The sequence below is a fragment of the Xiphias gladius genome, chromosome 6 (genome assembly GCF_016859285.1).
Source record: "Xiphias gladius isolate SHS-SW01 ecotype Sanya breed wild chromosome 6, ASM1685928v1, whole genome shotgun sequence".
In the NCBI taxonomy this organism is placed as follows: domain Eukaryota; kingdom Metazoa; phylum Chordata; class Actinopteri; order Istiophoriformes; family Xiphiidae; genus Xiphias; species Xiphias gladius.
This window is the reverse complement of record NC_053405.1, coordinates 23,222,389-23,238,876: the sequence shown is the minus strand read 5'-3', so window position 1 is coordinate 23,238,876 and position 16,488 is coordinate 23,222,389. Positions and strand designations below refer to the sequence as shown.

Here is a 16,488-nt window from a genome sequence, read left to right as displayed (position 1 = left end):
AAAAGTTCTCAAAAAAATTCTGTGCATATGAACAATGTTTGGCTGCACAGCCTGAGTTTTTTAATGGCCGACGCGCTGAAGACCGCTGCTCGTTTCAGTGGAAAGATGAATAAAGGTGAGCTGGAGATGATTGATAATGAACACATGCACACAAAAAACAACACAGGAGCTACATGTCACAAAGACAAGAAAATATCATTACAAAGTTAATTTAACAAGCCAAGCTGGACTACAGTGTTAGAGCCATTTAAACAATAAAGAAAAGCTCGTAATTAATTCATATTTTGTCGTATTAAATTTCTTAAGGATAGGCAGCTCCTTAATTGCAGTTTGTTTTATTAGGACCACTAAGGACTGCAGTGAGTTGTGGCTCCTGGTTGGTTAAAATGTAAAAAAAAAAAAATGCAAAATGGTGTGCTTCGTGAATTTACCATAGTTGAATGTGTTTTGTTATCATTTTCCATTTCTGTATTTTGAAAAAGAAAGTTTTTTCAGTAAAAAAAAATAGGGACTACGAATGTTTATTGAAGAACGTGGGAACCATTGTATTTGTGTTGCCTAGATGGAGCCACACTAACATACATTAATATTCATTCATCAGTTAAATCTACAGAAAGAAGGATTTTGGCTCTTTACATTGGTCATGTTATACAACACGTATATCTATGAAAACCACACTCAGCTGCAAGTGTATTAGGTACACCTTGATAAAACTAGGAGCCTACCCTCAATTATATTAATTGGACAAAATAATAGAAACACCTGGCAGTATCACGCAATGCAGTTCAAGAGCATCACGAACTGCATATTCCAAAATTATCATAAAGATCATAAAGTTGAATCAATGAAACAAACACTGAACATTATAAATGAATGAAGGAGGATTAACTGCAGGAATGTATTGGTTTTAGCTAGGTGGACCAAATTAACTGCCAGCTGCCATTATTCTGTTTTTAGCTCATTATTTTGGATCTGAACATGCCCAGAGTTGTACCTGATCGCTTAATCCAAAGACTTGCCTGGTACATTTTTCAAAAATGTACTTTTTACCAAAACATTGCTGTCCAATGAAAACCACGTGTCTCCAAATTTTGCGTTATTTTCAATTTTTGAGAACAAAAAAAGAAGGATTAAGTGAGAATTTTGTTGTACTTCTACAACCAAATGAACCATATAAAACCCTGCAGGGTTTTCTTAAAAACAGCTGAAAGAGGTGAAAACAGAGCTGTTTGTCTTAGCCCAAGAAAAGTTGAAATTTTTGGAGATACATGGTTTTTCCGGGACAGAAAAAAAATCAGCGCATGTTCCATATGAGCGACTTTAGCAAACTACTTTGTATAGTGCGTTAGTTGCTCGCTTTAATAAAAATTAAAGCCAAAAAGAGAGAGTGTTATGGAAGTTTGGTGGAAGAGGAAGCTGATGATTACCAGAGCTGCAGGTGCAGAAAAGGTGTCACCAGGTTCAAACCCCTCCTCCGCATCCTTCCCCTCACCCTCAGCAGTCGCCTCCCTGGAGGAGCTACGGTGTCCAGCGGCCGTCCTCCCTGTTTTCAGACACCACGGGCCGAACCTCCGGTCTTTTTGAACCCAACCCATTTCTTTGTACTGTGTATATGTAACCCTGTCCCTGAAGAAAACTTATTTTGGATTACATTTAAAAACACTGTTTTATTGAAAGATACTTCTTTTAGAGAAAGTACCTTTGTCTAAAATCCTCCTCTTTATTATGAGGGTTAAGGCCTTTTTTGAGAAGATCCTCCACTGAGGTTTGTGTGTTTTCCTGACTTATTTGTAGATCAGGTCTCATCCAAAGATGCTCCTACAGCATCATCATTGTAGAGATATCTTTTCACCATACACACAAACATTTCTCACTCACACTTAAAACAAATTTACTCTCCTGGGCATTGTCATGCTTCAAAATGAGACTTTTAAGAGTGTGTTTAGCATTCAGGTTTGGTCATTCATTCCCCCTGTCCCAGCCAAGAAATCTTTGTTTGACCGCTCCTCTTCAAACTGTGGAGTGTCAGGAGGGGCGGGGGGATCGATTTGATTCTAATCGGACCATGAAAAGAACATGATCTAACTACTTTCAGACCGGAGTATATTTAGGCCCACTCCTCTTTACACCCCCCCCCCCCCCCCCTCTCTCCATCCCCCCACTTTGGTGTGGGCACAATGAAGCTGGCCAGTTTAAAAAGCTTTGAATGTGTCGTCAATGACTTTGTGAATACAGGGGAGAGAGATTTGGAGAGGAACAGAGGGAGAGAGGGAGGAAAAAAGTAGGAAAAAAGAGGGAAATGGAGGAAAAAAAGGCCAGGGAGCAGGCATAAAAATTCCAAGAGTTGTTTAAGCGTGGGTGGGTTCATTTGCATGACAGCGCCATGTGAATAAGACTGACCTCTTGGACCGCCCCAGTGCTAGGCCGAGCTGCAGCCTGACGTGCAGGCTTTGACCCAGCTCATTGACTCTGAATGGATACTCTGTCAAAGGGAGGGACCGTCCAGCTCTCAGCCGGACAGGCATCTGCAGACCTCCTGGTTGACACCCAGCTACCTCCACTTCTATCCCTACTACAAGCAAAGAGAGGCGTGCACATGCACACACACACACACACACACACACACACACACACACACACACACACACACACACACACACACACACACACACACATTTACAGACAAACCGTTAGGCAGATCTCCAAAACTCTCTTATCATCGACCCCCAGGCCTGCAAGAAGAATCACACACAGACAGAAGATGTGAATAAAGAGAAGTAAACATCCATAGAAACAGATAAACATTCGCAAAGACCTTTGTTTACTTCTTCATTACACACACATGCGCGCACACACACACAGACACGACAGGTGCAGTAAAGCTCTTGCACGTGCAGGCCCATCAACACGCTTCACTTGATAGCTCTATGATTTACTGCAACAGGCAGGTGAGAGGACATAGAGTGGACCAGGGGGGTGGCTGAGCGATGTAGTCTGCATACAAATCTCAGTAGCTGCCCCAAACTCCCCCTCGACCCCATACAAAGTTGTGACTCTGTGCAAACACAAAGCTCAGACAGCTTACAAACACTCTCTCCATTTATCTGGCTGGCACAGGGCTGGGACGGTGCAGACAGGAGCTCTTGGCCCTGACCTCGACTGTCTCGATACGCTGAAAAGGAAGCTCACCGCACTTGGAAATGCAAACAATGTGAAGCAAAACACTTGTTAAATTTCTAGAAATTAATTTACTTCCAGAGTAAAAAAGCAATGAAAGAGCCAGGTGACGCAGTGGGTCATTTTACAAAAATCTAAAAAAGTACGAGTGCTCACCTACAACGTACACAACTCTAAATCACAACCTTTTTTCCTCTAAAACCCAAATCCCCCAATGGTAGGACCTTCATGTACAATTTACATTTATGCCGAGTAAAAAATCCACTCGACATGTATTCTCAATCACCAGTAACAGCTGCTTGTTACTTCAGTACATAAACGGTAGAAAGCCTGCACGGCTGTTTAACAGCGCTAAGCAGGTGGCTGAGGCTGTGAGCAAGGCTAAAGTCATGAGGTTACTGTTGTAAAAACTAACTTCGAATCATATTTCTCATTGTTTTTATCTGATATAAATTTTTATATAAAATAATATCATGCAAGGCTGAGGTTCTGGACCATATGTGCTATTAAATAAAGTGTTACTGTGTGATTTACATTCATCTTCACAAAATATATAATAATTTTTTTGGTGGCCTGGGGCCAACTTGAAGGAAATGCAGTTATGTATGGTTCTATATGGGTATGCAAAGTTAAAGAGGAGTGTGGAAAGAAATTATAACTTGTAATCCCCAAACATTGAGCACACACAGGTTAAATCTTCTCTAAGACAAGCTCTCCTGACTGTACAGCTCAAATTGTTGTTGCAATCGGATATTTTATGAAATTCCTACCCTGTCCCAAAATGTGGACTGAAACACGGTGAAGATGTGAGAAAGGACAGATCCCATTCATTAATACTACAGTTTACTTCAAAAAGCAATGCACAACAAATTTTTAAAAAATGCATTTATTTTATTTAGAATATATTTTAAATGGGATGTTGTTCTCTTGTCAGAAATTGTATGTATTTTTCCACCCTTCATTTGCTTGAACACCATTTTGGATTGTGTTCCCGGTACATAATTACATTGCATTCATAAACATGCTCTATTAGTGTAGATTTAATTAGAATTTAATTGACCTGTTATCGTGAAAGAAATAACAAATCTGTCATCCAAATCAGTCACGTAACAACCAAAGAATACTTTTTCTGGACAGTCGAGACTGTTGGAAGTCACAATCTTAGCAGTAAAAAAGTAGGTCTTAAAAATAACGTTAAAAATGATATGATTTAAAATGATCTAAGAATAAAACTTTGACTTTCGAGAGAAATTCTGCATTCGTTAGCTTTTTCCACATCTACACTCTGACTTAAATGGAGCACTTTCTTTCTTTCCTGGCCACTGAAAGCCTCTAGGGGACGCAGACTTGTTTTCAGGCTGCCACTTTTTACATTGTATTAATCTGTTCATCCGTGCAATGTTTCTTTCGATTTTATATGTTTATATATAGGTCGATTATTTGATATATCTTACGTTCAGAAGAGACTGCAGAGGTCTATGTTAAACTGTGAAAAACAGCAGACGTGTGGCTTCCCTTTCATTCTGAAACTGTGTTTGAATATAGGGAAGCAGCTTCTGAATACTACATAACAGTTTAACAAATCTATCAATTTTAGAGACTTAATATTTCTGATATTCCATGTGTTAATTTGGCAGTGCTACTGTACCTCATCGTATATTTTGCATGTTCTATGAAAATGAGAAGAAAATTCTAAATGATTTGGAACGGGATTTCTGATTACCGTTTCTGCACAGTTAAACTGAACCGCATTATGAAAACGCCATAAATATTACAGATACAAAGTGTTCCTGTGGAGGGCGCCTTGTGATGACTCACAGAACTGGAGGCTGGATGCAGCTGCCGCCCACCAAAGCCCAGCCAGTTCATGTGATGCCCCAAACTGCCCACCACACAATTAGCTGCCTGTTGTATAACAAGCTCTGCTGGGCTTAAGACACTTCATGAGTTTTTCTGCTATTAAACCTTGTGATGCCCTCGATAGATGCTTGCTGTGGGCTGTATGCAAAGACTGAATAATAAAATCTGCCTGTTTTATTGATATCCCCCCTTTGGTAATACTTCCTATAGCATGTGTGCATTTATCTGAGATGTAATACTGACAGTAAACATGAAAGAACTTAGACAACACAAGTGGCCTTGTTTCACATCTTCCCATAAAATCACATCCTCATAGAAAAAAAAGTTCTCAAAGTGAATCAATTTATCATGATCAGAACGTTCAGTTACCTTTACTTTGAAATGATTCAATCCCGTATAATCTTTACTTGGATGGGATCTTAAATATAGGAAGCACCTCTGGCAAAGTAGCTAACAAATGTTTTTGTGAAAGTTTTTTCCTACAGGTTTTGAAAGCGCATCTCAGAATTACACAAAAACACAGTGGGTTCTCTCTTCACAAAAAGACAGTAAACGACTGTCTGCGACTGCCTACTGCCCATTAACATATATAAATCTGATAATCCTCTCTAAGTGACAGCAAAAGAATCACATGCTCTGACAGGAAGGAACTTTGTAAAATGCGATGAGGATTTCAATTATATTGGCTTGCGTCTGCAGAACAGAGGCATGAATATAAATGAAAACTGAAATGCCAACAGCTGTAACAATGATGAAGACAAAAACAGGGGAAAAAAATCAGATCGATGTGTTCTTCATTGTCCAAATGAGCAGAATAAGGCTCAGAGTGCGGCTGGGTTCAAACCGCCTGACAGACTCTCCACCTTCCTTTAAACTTCTACATATCGTCCAACATATGCATAATAGGCAGGAAAATGTGGACATTACCTCAATTAAGGAATAAGTTAGCCTATATGTGTATACACGCCTCTATTTGGCCTCAAACGCAGGGAAAAGCTGGGATGAGGCTGGAGCGACAAGCAGCCTGAGAGACACTAACAGGCAACAATGAAAATCAAAATAATGGCGGAGTCTACTCAGTGTGACACTTTTCTAAATCAATATTTAATCTGAGGACAGAACACACAGAAAAATAAATCAGAGATATGATTTATTTAAAAAAGTAGTCCCTCTTTAAGCAGTCTGTATCTATGAAAGCCTTGATCTGTCCTCTGTGGCTAAATTTAGCATGAATTAAGGAGAGCGGCAGCGCAGCTGAGAGGACACTAATTATACCTAAAAAGGGGTTGAGCAGGTTTTTAGGTTTAATTATGGTTTTTTAAGTTATTATCAGACAAGTTCAAACATCCATCCAACAGCAGACAAGAAAAAAAAAGTGATTGACAGGTATAAGGTGCAGCTTACATGCGGATGAAACATTTTGGTTTGTTTGCTTCTTCACAGTCTGATAAACAGCGGACAGAGAGATTGCAGCCCACGTCTATTCACGGCCCCGGCCGGCGACAAAAGACGCAGTCCGGACACACATTCCAGTAAGCTTCCGCTTCAGCAAACAAGCTCAATCCCAGGGATTTCCCCTTTCAAAAGGGGAGAAAAAGAGGCTACAATATCACCTCCTTTAGACTGAGGGAGAGAGCGATCGGGGTAACAAGGGTGGAGGGACTCCTGTCATTCACTCTTTGAAACATTTCCTGATTTAGGTTTCATGGGAAGTCAGGAGCAGAGGAGGGGTGTGAACCCTTCAGGTTTGATTAAGGCTGTTCGGGGAGGGGCTGATCAGTTGGCATCCATAGCTACAGCTGTCTTTAATTTGAGTGAGAACTTTTATGTAGGTGGAAAGGTACCATTTTTCTGTTTTCTGTGGAGATGAGTGTACTTTCAGACAAAGTCTAGAGGCATTATTCTGAACCCAAATAATTTTGCTAAAAGGCCACTCATTAACGAAGATAAAACAGCATCTGGATCTTCTTGGAAACCGGTGAGGAGCGCAATAATGAGTCCTTAAAGCTGATAACTCCTGCAGTGTGGCGAGGCACTACAAAGTGACCAACAATGGAACAGCTTCCTATTCCAATAAGGGCTGAAATTCAGTACTATTTGACAACTCAAGCAAGAAAAGATTGAAATAAGGACTGTTCTGTGCTGCCTCTTTAATGGCATCTGCTTAGTCTTTTGGAAACAACAGAGGAGGCAGAGGGACAAATCAGGGCTCGAACAATAAGCTTTAATAAAGACATCTCTCTGGGAAGTTGACCGTGAGCGGCGTCACTATCCGTCGGTGTTTATCTCATTTTCGAGACTCCATTAATTGTGTGCGCCACAAATGGCAGACACACACACACTGCGTTGCTGTGTTGAGTGTGGACATCCAGACACACTCACTGGCGCAGGGGCACACTTCAGTCTGGAGTGTCTGGTCTGAGCGGCTCTGTGAGACTGAGAAGCGTCTCCCTAATTAGAGGGAGCCTGGTACAGGACATCTCTATAGGCCATCAACAGGGCCCTCACTGGCTTTGTTCAGCAGCCTCTTCTTACACTCAGGCCGTCACTTTACTTTTCTATAGGACTGAGGGCCTAATAGTGTTGTCTGTTACCAATCACAGAAATAGATATTTTCAGGGATATAGGTGCAACACAACTACCCTTTATTGAAATTGAAGTTGTCTCATGATACACTTTTGCACTGAAACTTAAATGTAGCTTATTAGTCGTGACCGTTGAATTGAAAAAGCTCATAAACTCCTGGTGAGAGACATTAAAGAGGACTGCTTTTCTTTGTTTATCTGGCTAAGTTGTCACGGTGTTTTAAGATGTAATTATTTCCAACTCATTTTTGCATAGAAACCTAATTATTCACTGAGATATAAATTAGATTCCACATTCATGGAGACCATGAACCCCCTAAACTCCTGCAGGATACTATTCACTGGCAAGCCTCTTTCTCTCCCCTGCTCCCCTTTTCTCTGCAGACCATGAGATGGAGAGTAGCCACTGCAGCTGCTATTCACATCAACCAGATAATTGTTAATGAAAAGTCATTGCGTGGCATTATGTTGTCCACAGGATCATTGTTCATTTTCCCCCATCGCCATTGAGATCTATATGGAGGACCAGAGTGTTTCCTTTGAGTTTTGGTATTCAGGATCTGTTGCCTGGTAACTAATAAAGGGGCAAATCATCCACTGTATTGGCCAAGATGGGCCGCAGACTGGCCCTGCACAACAATGCAAGGTTTGTAAAAAGGCGTTGATACAAGTTAATGACGCTTGTTCAACAAAACATTAATGGACTTCTTCACGGTATAATATGGCATGGGATGCGATGTGAATGAGAGGGGGGAACTTTAGCAGTGCGCTTTAACAAGTTTGTGTGTTTTTACTACTGGGAGGAGCTGGATACACACACACACACACACACACACACACACCTTTTTCCCTCGAAGTACTTGCACAGATTCTCATACTCATACTAGATATTCCAGTTTTAAATAAACTTACACTAACCAACCTCTGAAGAAAATTAACTTTTTTTTTTTTTTAAAAAGAAAGAAAGAAAGAAAGAAAGAAAGAAAGATCCCTATTTTAATGTAATTTTCATGTTATTGAATAGGCCAGTGATTAATTGCCCATCAACATGATTTGAAAAGGGGTTGAACAGTGGAGGGTAACTGCTGCACTATAAAGTAGAGAAAGAAGAGGCATGTGAGAGGCGGGGCCCTGAGAGCTTTATACATTTCTGAAATTCTTTTTTAATCTATATATTTATATACGTAACGTTTAAAAAGTACTGCACCAGCGCCATTTGTTGCAGCGGCTTCTTAAGCGAGGCGGACAAAAACTGCAGCCCTGTCACCTCGAGCAGAATAAAGGGAATCAAAGGATTTTTCCCTTAAATGGACTAATTTTCTCCTTGAATTATGAAAGTAATGGCTAGGTAACAGTCTGTGCTCAGTACCCGACGGCTTAATGCTTCCTAAATCCTTCCACGTGGCTCCACTAGTCCTGGCAATTAGGCCTCATTATAGCCTCATAAAGGATCTCATTTGTGGGATTACTTAATAGACAATGAAATTTTATCGTGCAGAATTATGGAAAAATAATATTGGAGCTCGCATGGTGTGATGAGGGCGCGCGCCACGCATCATTCCGCTTGGTTTGCTCGCTCTCTCTCTCTCCCTCTCTCTCTCTCTCTCTCTCTATCTCTCTCTCGTTTCACACTATCTGTGCCATAACAGCAGTTCTGTGCGCCTTCCTTGTCAAACGTTGGATTCACGTTATTATAGCAATTACTGTCTGTGTGACAGACATGTTTGTTTTTACCTTTATCATGGTTGGATTTTAATGACTTTCTAATTCCTTCAAAGGGTTACGTTTGAACTCATCGTTCAGTAAGAGCCTCTTACTAGTACTTATGTATTAGTTCAAGAAGCATAAAGGCTGGCTATTTATTTTAAGGGGGAAAGTGCATTAGACGTGGGATCCACAACAGGCCTATTCCACTTGTGTTTGTGTTGTTGTTTTTTGTTTTTTGTTTTTTTTTTTTGAGGTCAGAGGAGAAACTAACACATGTTGTGTTGGACCTGGACCGTCTGCACCACAACCGCACTGCCGGCTCGCCTCTGTCTGAAGGTCCGAGGCGTTACTTGGCAGATGAAAGCAGAAGCTAAACCTACCGGTGACCCGCCTGGGGATCAAACTCGCTAATTATTGTCACAAGATGAGGGATTAACGCATTTCTGAAATAGCTGCCTGTTTACCCCCGCACAGACCCACCATTATAAACACTTTCTAATTGAATCCTAATCGCCATCAAATAACCGCGGCCCAGACTCGTCATCTGTTCATAATTCTTTAATTGCTGGAAGTGAAACCTGGACCAACCGGATTCAGAGTATGATTAGGCTGAAAAAGCAATTAGTGCTTACAGTCGCGTGCACGATTCCTTAAATCGCATTTGCAAAAAAAACGAGAAATCGACTATTGGATAAAAAAGTAGGTCTGGATAAAGTCCATCATATAGCTTTGTTTTACGTGCCAGGCTTGTTATGCAATAATTTCCAAGAGTAAACCAATTTTAGTTGATCTCAAGGCTGAATTGGAAAAAAAAGGAATAATAATCAAATCACATTTATTCAGCTGGAGACTTGGAAAGAGGTTATTCTGTTATAACCAGAGAGGTCATGCACTTATTATTTATCTCTATTGAAGTTTTCACTACAGCTGTTCTACCTGTTTCTAGTTAATCTGATGTATTTAATACACGTTTAGTGTCTTTCAAGTGTTACTCGGTGATCTGAGTTTATACAATAGCAGGTGTTTCCAACTGACATTTGACAAATGTGCAATTTCAGGTTGACATTTGACCCACGTCCTATAAACAACTCTTATTATCCAACATACTAAATCAAAATGTAGTAGAAGCAGCATGGATATTTGCCAGAAAATATACACTTGGAAGCTTTGTTTACATAAGTTGAACTCTGTTTAAAAAAAATAGTGGGACACAATAGTGCAAGCCAGTGCAGAACTTTGTACATAGTTCGGAAAAAAAAAAAAAAATTCAATAAGAATAAAAAAAACGCTGGCTGGTTATATTTTTCTAGTTCCCCTGACTTTTCTAAATTCGGGGATAAAAGGAGTAAATCTGCACGTTGTGATTGGAGGCCCGGGGAGACATCACGTGGTTTGGGTCGCTGACAGTATAAACCCTTACCGCCGGGTGCGCACGTGGGTGACGCTGCAGGGCCAACCCTCTTCGGGGTCCCTTTTGTTGAACCATCAAACATAAGCACCTTTGGAGATCCCGAGGGGTTCAGATGAGAAACAGCTATCATCTTACGCACGGAGCGATCACTTCTCAGCGGCGCAGTCATGTCCAGGTCGTTTTACGTCGATTCTTTAATAATCAAGGATACGGTGCGACCGGGACCAGCGGAGCACCCGGGACAAGACTTCCTTATTCCCATCAGCATGCACTCCCCGACCGTGATGACGGTCACCGCTCCGGTGTGCCCGTCCAGGAAAAATGGGACCTTCTGCGTTTGCCCGCTGTGCGTCACGTCCCACATCCACTCTTCCCGCAGCGGCATTCCCATGCTGAAGAGTCAGTTCCCAGGAGCGGAGGCACAATACTGTCAGAGAATAGCGCATCAGCAGTCCCCGGCACTCGCGCACCCGGGACACACACCTGTCTGCACGCCCACCTTCAGCGTCACAGATCCCAGGAGATACCACTGCCTCTCTATTGGTAAGCACCTGTCCGCCACACTCTCAGCTCGCAACCAGGCGCACTGCTCGACCAGCTACTCTTTACATTTCATGATGCCCTCGCTCGGCTTTTACGCACGTTGATTTTCGCGCGACATTCTGCGTCATTTACATCTTCGATTGAGTTAAGACTTACGGCCATGATGAGAAATGAGATGTCTGACGTAAAGAACGTTTTTCTCTCCACAGGCGCCTCTGAGAACAGCCACATACAGAATGGCAAGAGGATGCGCACGGCTTTCACAAGCACGCAACTCCTGGAACTCGAAAGGGAGTTTTCCACGAACATGTATCTTTCAAGACTCAGAAGAATCGAAATCGCCACGTATTTGAACCTGTCGGAGAAACAGGTGAAAATCTGGTTTCAGAACCGCAGGGTGAAGCACAAGAAGGAGGGCAAAGCCACCCAAAGGAGCGCGCACAGCGGTTGCAAGTGCACAAGCGCTCACACAGACTATTCGAGGTCAGAGGACGAGGAGTCTCTATCTCCTGCCTCTGCCACGGAAGAGAAAGAGGTGTCACCCATCTGAGAGCGACGCGACTCCCCGATTCCCGCTGCTGGCACTTACAGTTGTGGCTTATGGCATCACGCGACGTCTGAGCCAAAAGATCCGCCCGAAGTCTGAGAAGTGTCGAAAACGTCAGTCGTCCCTCACTCCGCGTTTACCCCGTTCTTAAATTAAAGGAAACATATGAGACTCCGTGTTCCTGAAACTTTTGGAAACCTGACTGTATGCTGTAACAGACTGATGTATTCGGATCCCTTCAGGGGTCTAACCATACCCGGGTCTAGTTAATTATCCCCAGTAAACGTTTTCAATGATTGCACGATATCCCACTACTGTCAGTGAGGTGGTGTGGTAATGACAGCCCTTAGAAATACTATAGGCCTAAGCTTTGTGGAACCTGTAAGCAACCGTTTGTAAACTATGTATATCTGTATTTATTGTAATAAACATGACGAGGTGACCTAAGAGTGTGTCGATGCATTGACTTATTATGATCAATGACGTGTCCAGTTGTAACAATGAAGAAGCTAATACTGCAAATGTTTTTTCAACTATTGACACGAATTTGAAAGAGTTACACGTTGAGCTACTTAAATTAAAATGGGGAAGAGAAATACCTTGCCTTAATTTTTGCATTTCAAAATGTATGCAAATACTCTGTTTACATAGTTACATATTAGGCCATTCGTCCTAAGACAGCCTATTGATTACCATGGAAGCCCGATCTTGTACTTGCAGTGATAAAGGGAAAAACAGTTTGCCCTGTGTAATATTATGCAATATAGAACTTTGTCCGACCCCTTTTACATATATTAAACCGCTGTGCATATGAGTGGACAAAATATGTTTGAGCACGTTTCAATATGATGCAATCCAGCGAAAGGCCACCACTAACTCCATCTTAAAAACTGACAAAGTAGTGAGATCGTTTGGTCTCGGCAGTCTCGACAAAAGTTCACAGGGGTCGTTTTGTTTTGGCACCATCAGTGTTTCCGTTTTTCTGGCCACTCTGCCTCAGAGCTGACGAGCTTTACGTAAGTGCACGTCCACTGTGAGTGCAGTTATCTAGCACAACAGGTTTTTACAATACAAGCTTTTCCCAACTATTTTCCATCAGTCGGCAGTTCTTACTGTGCCCCTTCAAACTATCAATACCACCCTCTTGGTATTACGTTTAATAGGCCGGTGGATCCCGGTGTTCCCTGTGCGTATTTCATTTAAAAAAGACTATGTAGCAGAGCTCCATTTACATGATATAGGCAATTTATTTCTAAATGGATGGAATGAGCTTATATGAAAGTGTAGCTGTAATTTCTCCTTAGATCTGACCACAAAAGGGTACCCGATAACGCCCCTGGGGAGCAGCCAATAGTCCATTAATGGTCGCTTTTCAAAAGATTTTTGCTTGTCCAAAGCGAGTTTAATTGCGTTTTCGGTCCCACGTTGGTTGATTATGCTGCTATTGCTTGAAACCACAGAACAAGGATATATAGAAGTGGGCAAAGGCTTTGACAGGTTAGATTGTCCTGCCTTGGGACTCGCATTTAGCCGGAGACCCCCGACGGCTGTGTGCTCAGAGAGCTTTGAGAGACAGCGACAGGGTTCCTCGGAGAGAGAGAGAACGATTTAGTCACTGTTTCATTAAGCACTATTTGAACCTTTCAACTTATGGTGAATTAAAGGGGGCATGCTTAAAATGGAAAGACTCGGAGGAGGGATTACGTGGGAGGGGCCACTGGACATTAGCTGACGCCTAATTTAACTCGTTTCTGTCAGAGTTTGGGATACATTCCTAATTGAGAGGGGAAGCAGGTGAAGTTTTGGTCCCACACAGGCCCATTCAGAGCGGGAATAAATGATCCCCTTTCACATCCCGCTGGCGATCATATATTACTGGGGGAAAGCCATCTAATGAATTATATATTGAAGTTCCTATTAATCGAATTAGAGTTCGCTTGCAGGTGTGAAAGACCAATGCAGCATTTAAAGCGATCAACAATAGAATACCCCCCCCCTCCCGGTTTTTTTTCAGCCCCACAGGACGTGATCTCAAACTGTAGGGCCACTATAATGGGCTGAAGCTCATTTTGAGAGTAGATCCGTTTATCCAGGGCGAATGGCTGTCTCTTCCAAACCTGTCACATTCACTGAAACTTGACACCACTTTATCCAAAAAAGATAAAAATAGATAAATAATAATAATCAAAATAATGCAAAGCAGAGATGTGAAATGTAAACTGCAGGGGAAAGGCTCTATACCTACCAATGCACAGAAAAACGAGACCACTCCAAAGACGTCAGGCCTCGGCCACCATTGAAAATGTGGCAATTACGCATGACAAAAGACAATTAATAAGAGCGCTTTTCAGCCGGTTGCAGCTGCTGTCTCATGCGGAGAGATAGAGGCAAGAAGAAGCTGGAGTGCCAGTGTGGAAAAGAGGGGGGGCGGCGTTGTCTTTTCCTGAAGAGACGTCCACTTCATTTATGAAACAATATCCATCCTCCATACGTGTGGCCCGCATAGCTCTCATCTTAATCTAATATCTGAGTGTGAGGAGTCCTGGCAGAGGAAGGCCTTCCCTCTACATCGTGGGAACTTTACGCGCAGTTAAACGTGCATCTCAAACTGATGATGGATTCCTATTATCAAGCCACAGGTTTCTCCGAGCTACGGTCGAGAATGTGTAACATTTAGGCTACGGGATTTGGTCTTTTGTGCATAATTGGAGGGGCTAATCTGCGAACATCCTGCCACAGGAAGGGGGTTGTTCAATTCATCGTAATGGCGACCTTCCTAAACTAAGAGTCAAGTGGGTAAATCTATCTCTGCATAAACAAGGCCAGATACACGCAGGAAGGACAATGTATTTATTTGTGTTGATATTGAAAATGAAATTCCGTTTGTTTTGCTGTCCTTCATATGATCAGCCAGGAAACGTGCTTTGGGTGGCGAATGACTTCCACTTCTCTCGGTTTACAGTGTTTAAGTTATTTCCGGAAGCTTAAAATGTGTCGTGTGATGTGGTGTCTGTGCAGTCTGGTTCTGTGATAGTGTTTTGTTTTGTTTTTTCCAATGTATGCAATACAGCCTAATTCATCTGTTTTTATGTGTTATTTATTTTGCATGCAAGGTTTAGTCATTACTGCTGCTGCTGTTGTTGTTGTATTGTACGGAAAAAGAACTCACCCATTCTTGTGGTTGATGGCCGCTCCACTCATGAACGGCCAAAGAGATCCTCACAAGGCCTCTCCTTCCCAGTCTACTGATTCGGGTCGGAAAGATACAGAAGAGCAAGAATTGTTTTTGATGTATGTGTACATTATGGCGATAGACAGGTCGATGGAGTCATTCACTTGGCCGAGAGGCGAACACTGCCAGGCCTGGTGAGGGGAGATTTCAGCACGCTGGACAGCTCCCACAGGGACCGCCACCCGAGGGCCACCGTCAGTCGGTGGAGTCATCTCCAAAGACCGGTCACCTCGATGTGCCTGTTCTGTTGCACACGGCCGCGCCTGCAGGACGCGAAGTCCTGTGCGTCGACTCGTGTGTAGGCCAGTTGTGTTGTCTATACTCGCATTCATAGACTTGCAACTCGGAGAGGGACCCGGTCTGAGTATCTTACCCGACTGACGCCTTTTGGAGAACGCGAACTCGATCAGCCGAGACACAGGCTGAGATCACAAACATCCACTTGTTCATCCCCCCAAGTTTAAACGGCGATAAGCACGGCAGTTTTCAGTCGCTGGGCAGTTCCAGGGTGCTGTTACTCTCCGGTTCTAGGCCTGGAGTATCGACACCGGATGGACTGACCAGTGTGTCGAAATGATATGCAATTCAGGCTCAGTTTTGTTAAGGGTTTAAAGGGAAGGTACCATTAATTCCAATTCGGCAAGTTTCCTTTCAACGTATGCTACTTATTTTATCCCAGTTTTCCATTTTTCCAAAGCCCCCTGGTGGACATGTGGAGGCAGGACAGGAAAGGGTCAAAAGGGAGGATGAATAACGTCGGTAAGGGCAGCATCCATTCAAGGGTCGATGCACACACATCCTGACTGTATTCATTTCTAAAAGGCCGCCGCAAAGATATTCGCCTCCATCCTGAAACCGTGTTTTAGGTACTCGCATGTGACGGGACCTGTATGGCTAAGATATCATAAAAGTGCTTCGGCATTTTACAGCATATTGTCAAGAACAAAGCTGTGACTTCGGTGATATTTAGTTGTAACAGTTGGGAGGAGACAGTGCTGATTGGGAACTTGTTTATGATTTAGGTTTTTTAAAGTTGTAGTGAAGTGCTTGATATTATGCACATTTTTTCAATAGAAAAAAACTTTTTTTTCAGCCGCAGATGGTTTCCATTGGCTTCAAAACTGCCTTTAAAAGAGCAATTTGCTGGCTGTAGTTTTGCTATATACGCCCCCCCCCCTTTTTTTTTTTTTTGGGCGAAAAGTTTTAGAAAGAAGTTCTTTAAAATCAGAGAACCTCAAACCGGACTGAGGTAAACTCGGACTTCCGAAGTTGAGATCCTTTGTTTGGAGAACAAGGACACTGTTCTTTTCGGCAACATGTGGAAGTAATTGCACCAAGCCGCTGCATCGAGCTGGGGGGGGGGGGCGGTGAGCAGCGGCAGTGAGCAGCGGCAGTGATGAGCATCTGCCCCATGAAGAGACACCGG

At 42.6% G+C, this 16,488-nt stretch overlaps 1 protein-coding gene across 1 annotated transcript; it reads left to right on the top strand.

The window, feature by feature from the left end:
* Nucleotides 1-10,777: 10,777 nt before the first annotated feature.
* Nucleotides 10,778-12,252, top strand: gsx2 (GS homeobox 2). Its single transcript, XM_040129215.1, has 2 exons — nt 10,778-11,283; nt 11,493-12,252. The coding sequence occupies exons 1-2, from the start codon at nt 10,908-10,910 to the stop codon at nt 11,831-11,833; spliced, it is 717 nt and encodes a 238-aa protein (XP_039985149.1). The 5' UTR covers nt 10,778-10,907; the 3' UTR covers nt 11,834-12,252.
* The last annotated feature ends 4,236 nt before the right edge of the window (nt 12,253-16,488 follow it).

Excerpts from the sequence above, each read along its gene's own strand:
- gsx2 (XM_040129215.1), top strand. The coding sequence starts at position 10,908 with ATGTCCAGGTCGTTTTACGTCGATTCTTTAATAATCAAGGATACGGTG. Across the intron at positions 11,284-11,492 it reads ATACCACTGCCTCTCTATTG|GCGCCTCTGAGAACAGCCAC; the intron begins GTAAGCACCTGT and ends TTCTCTCCACAG.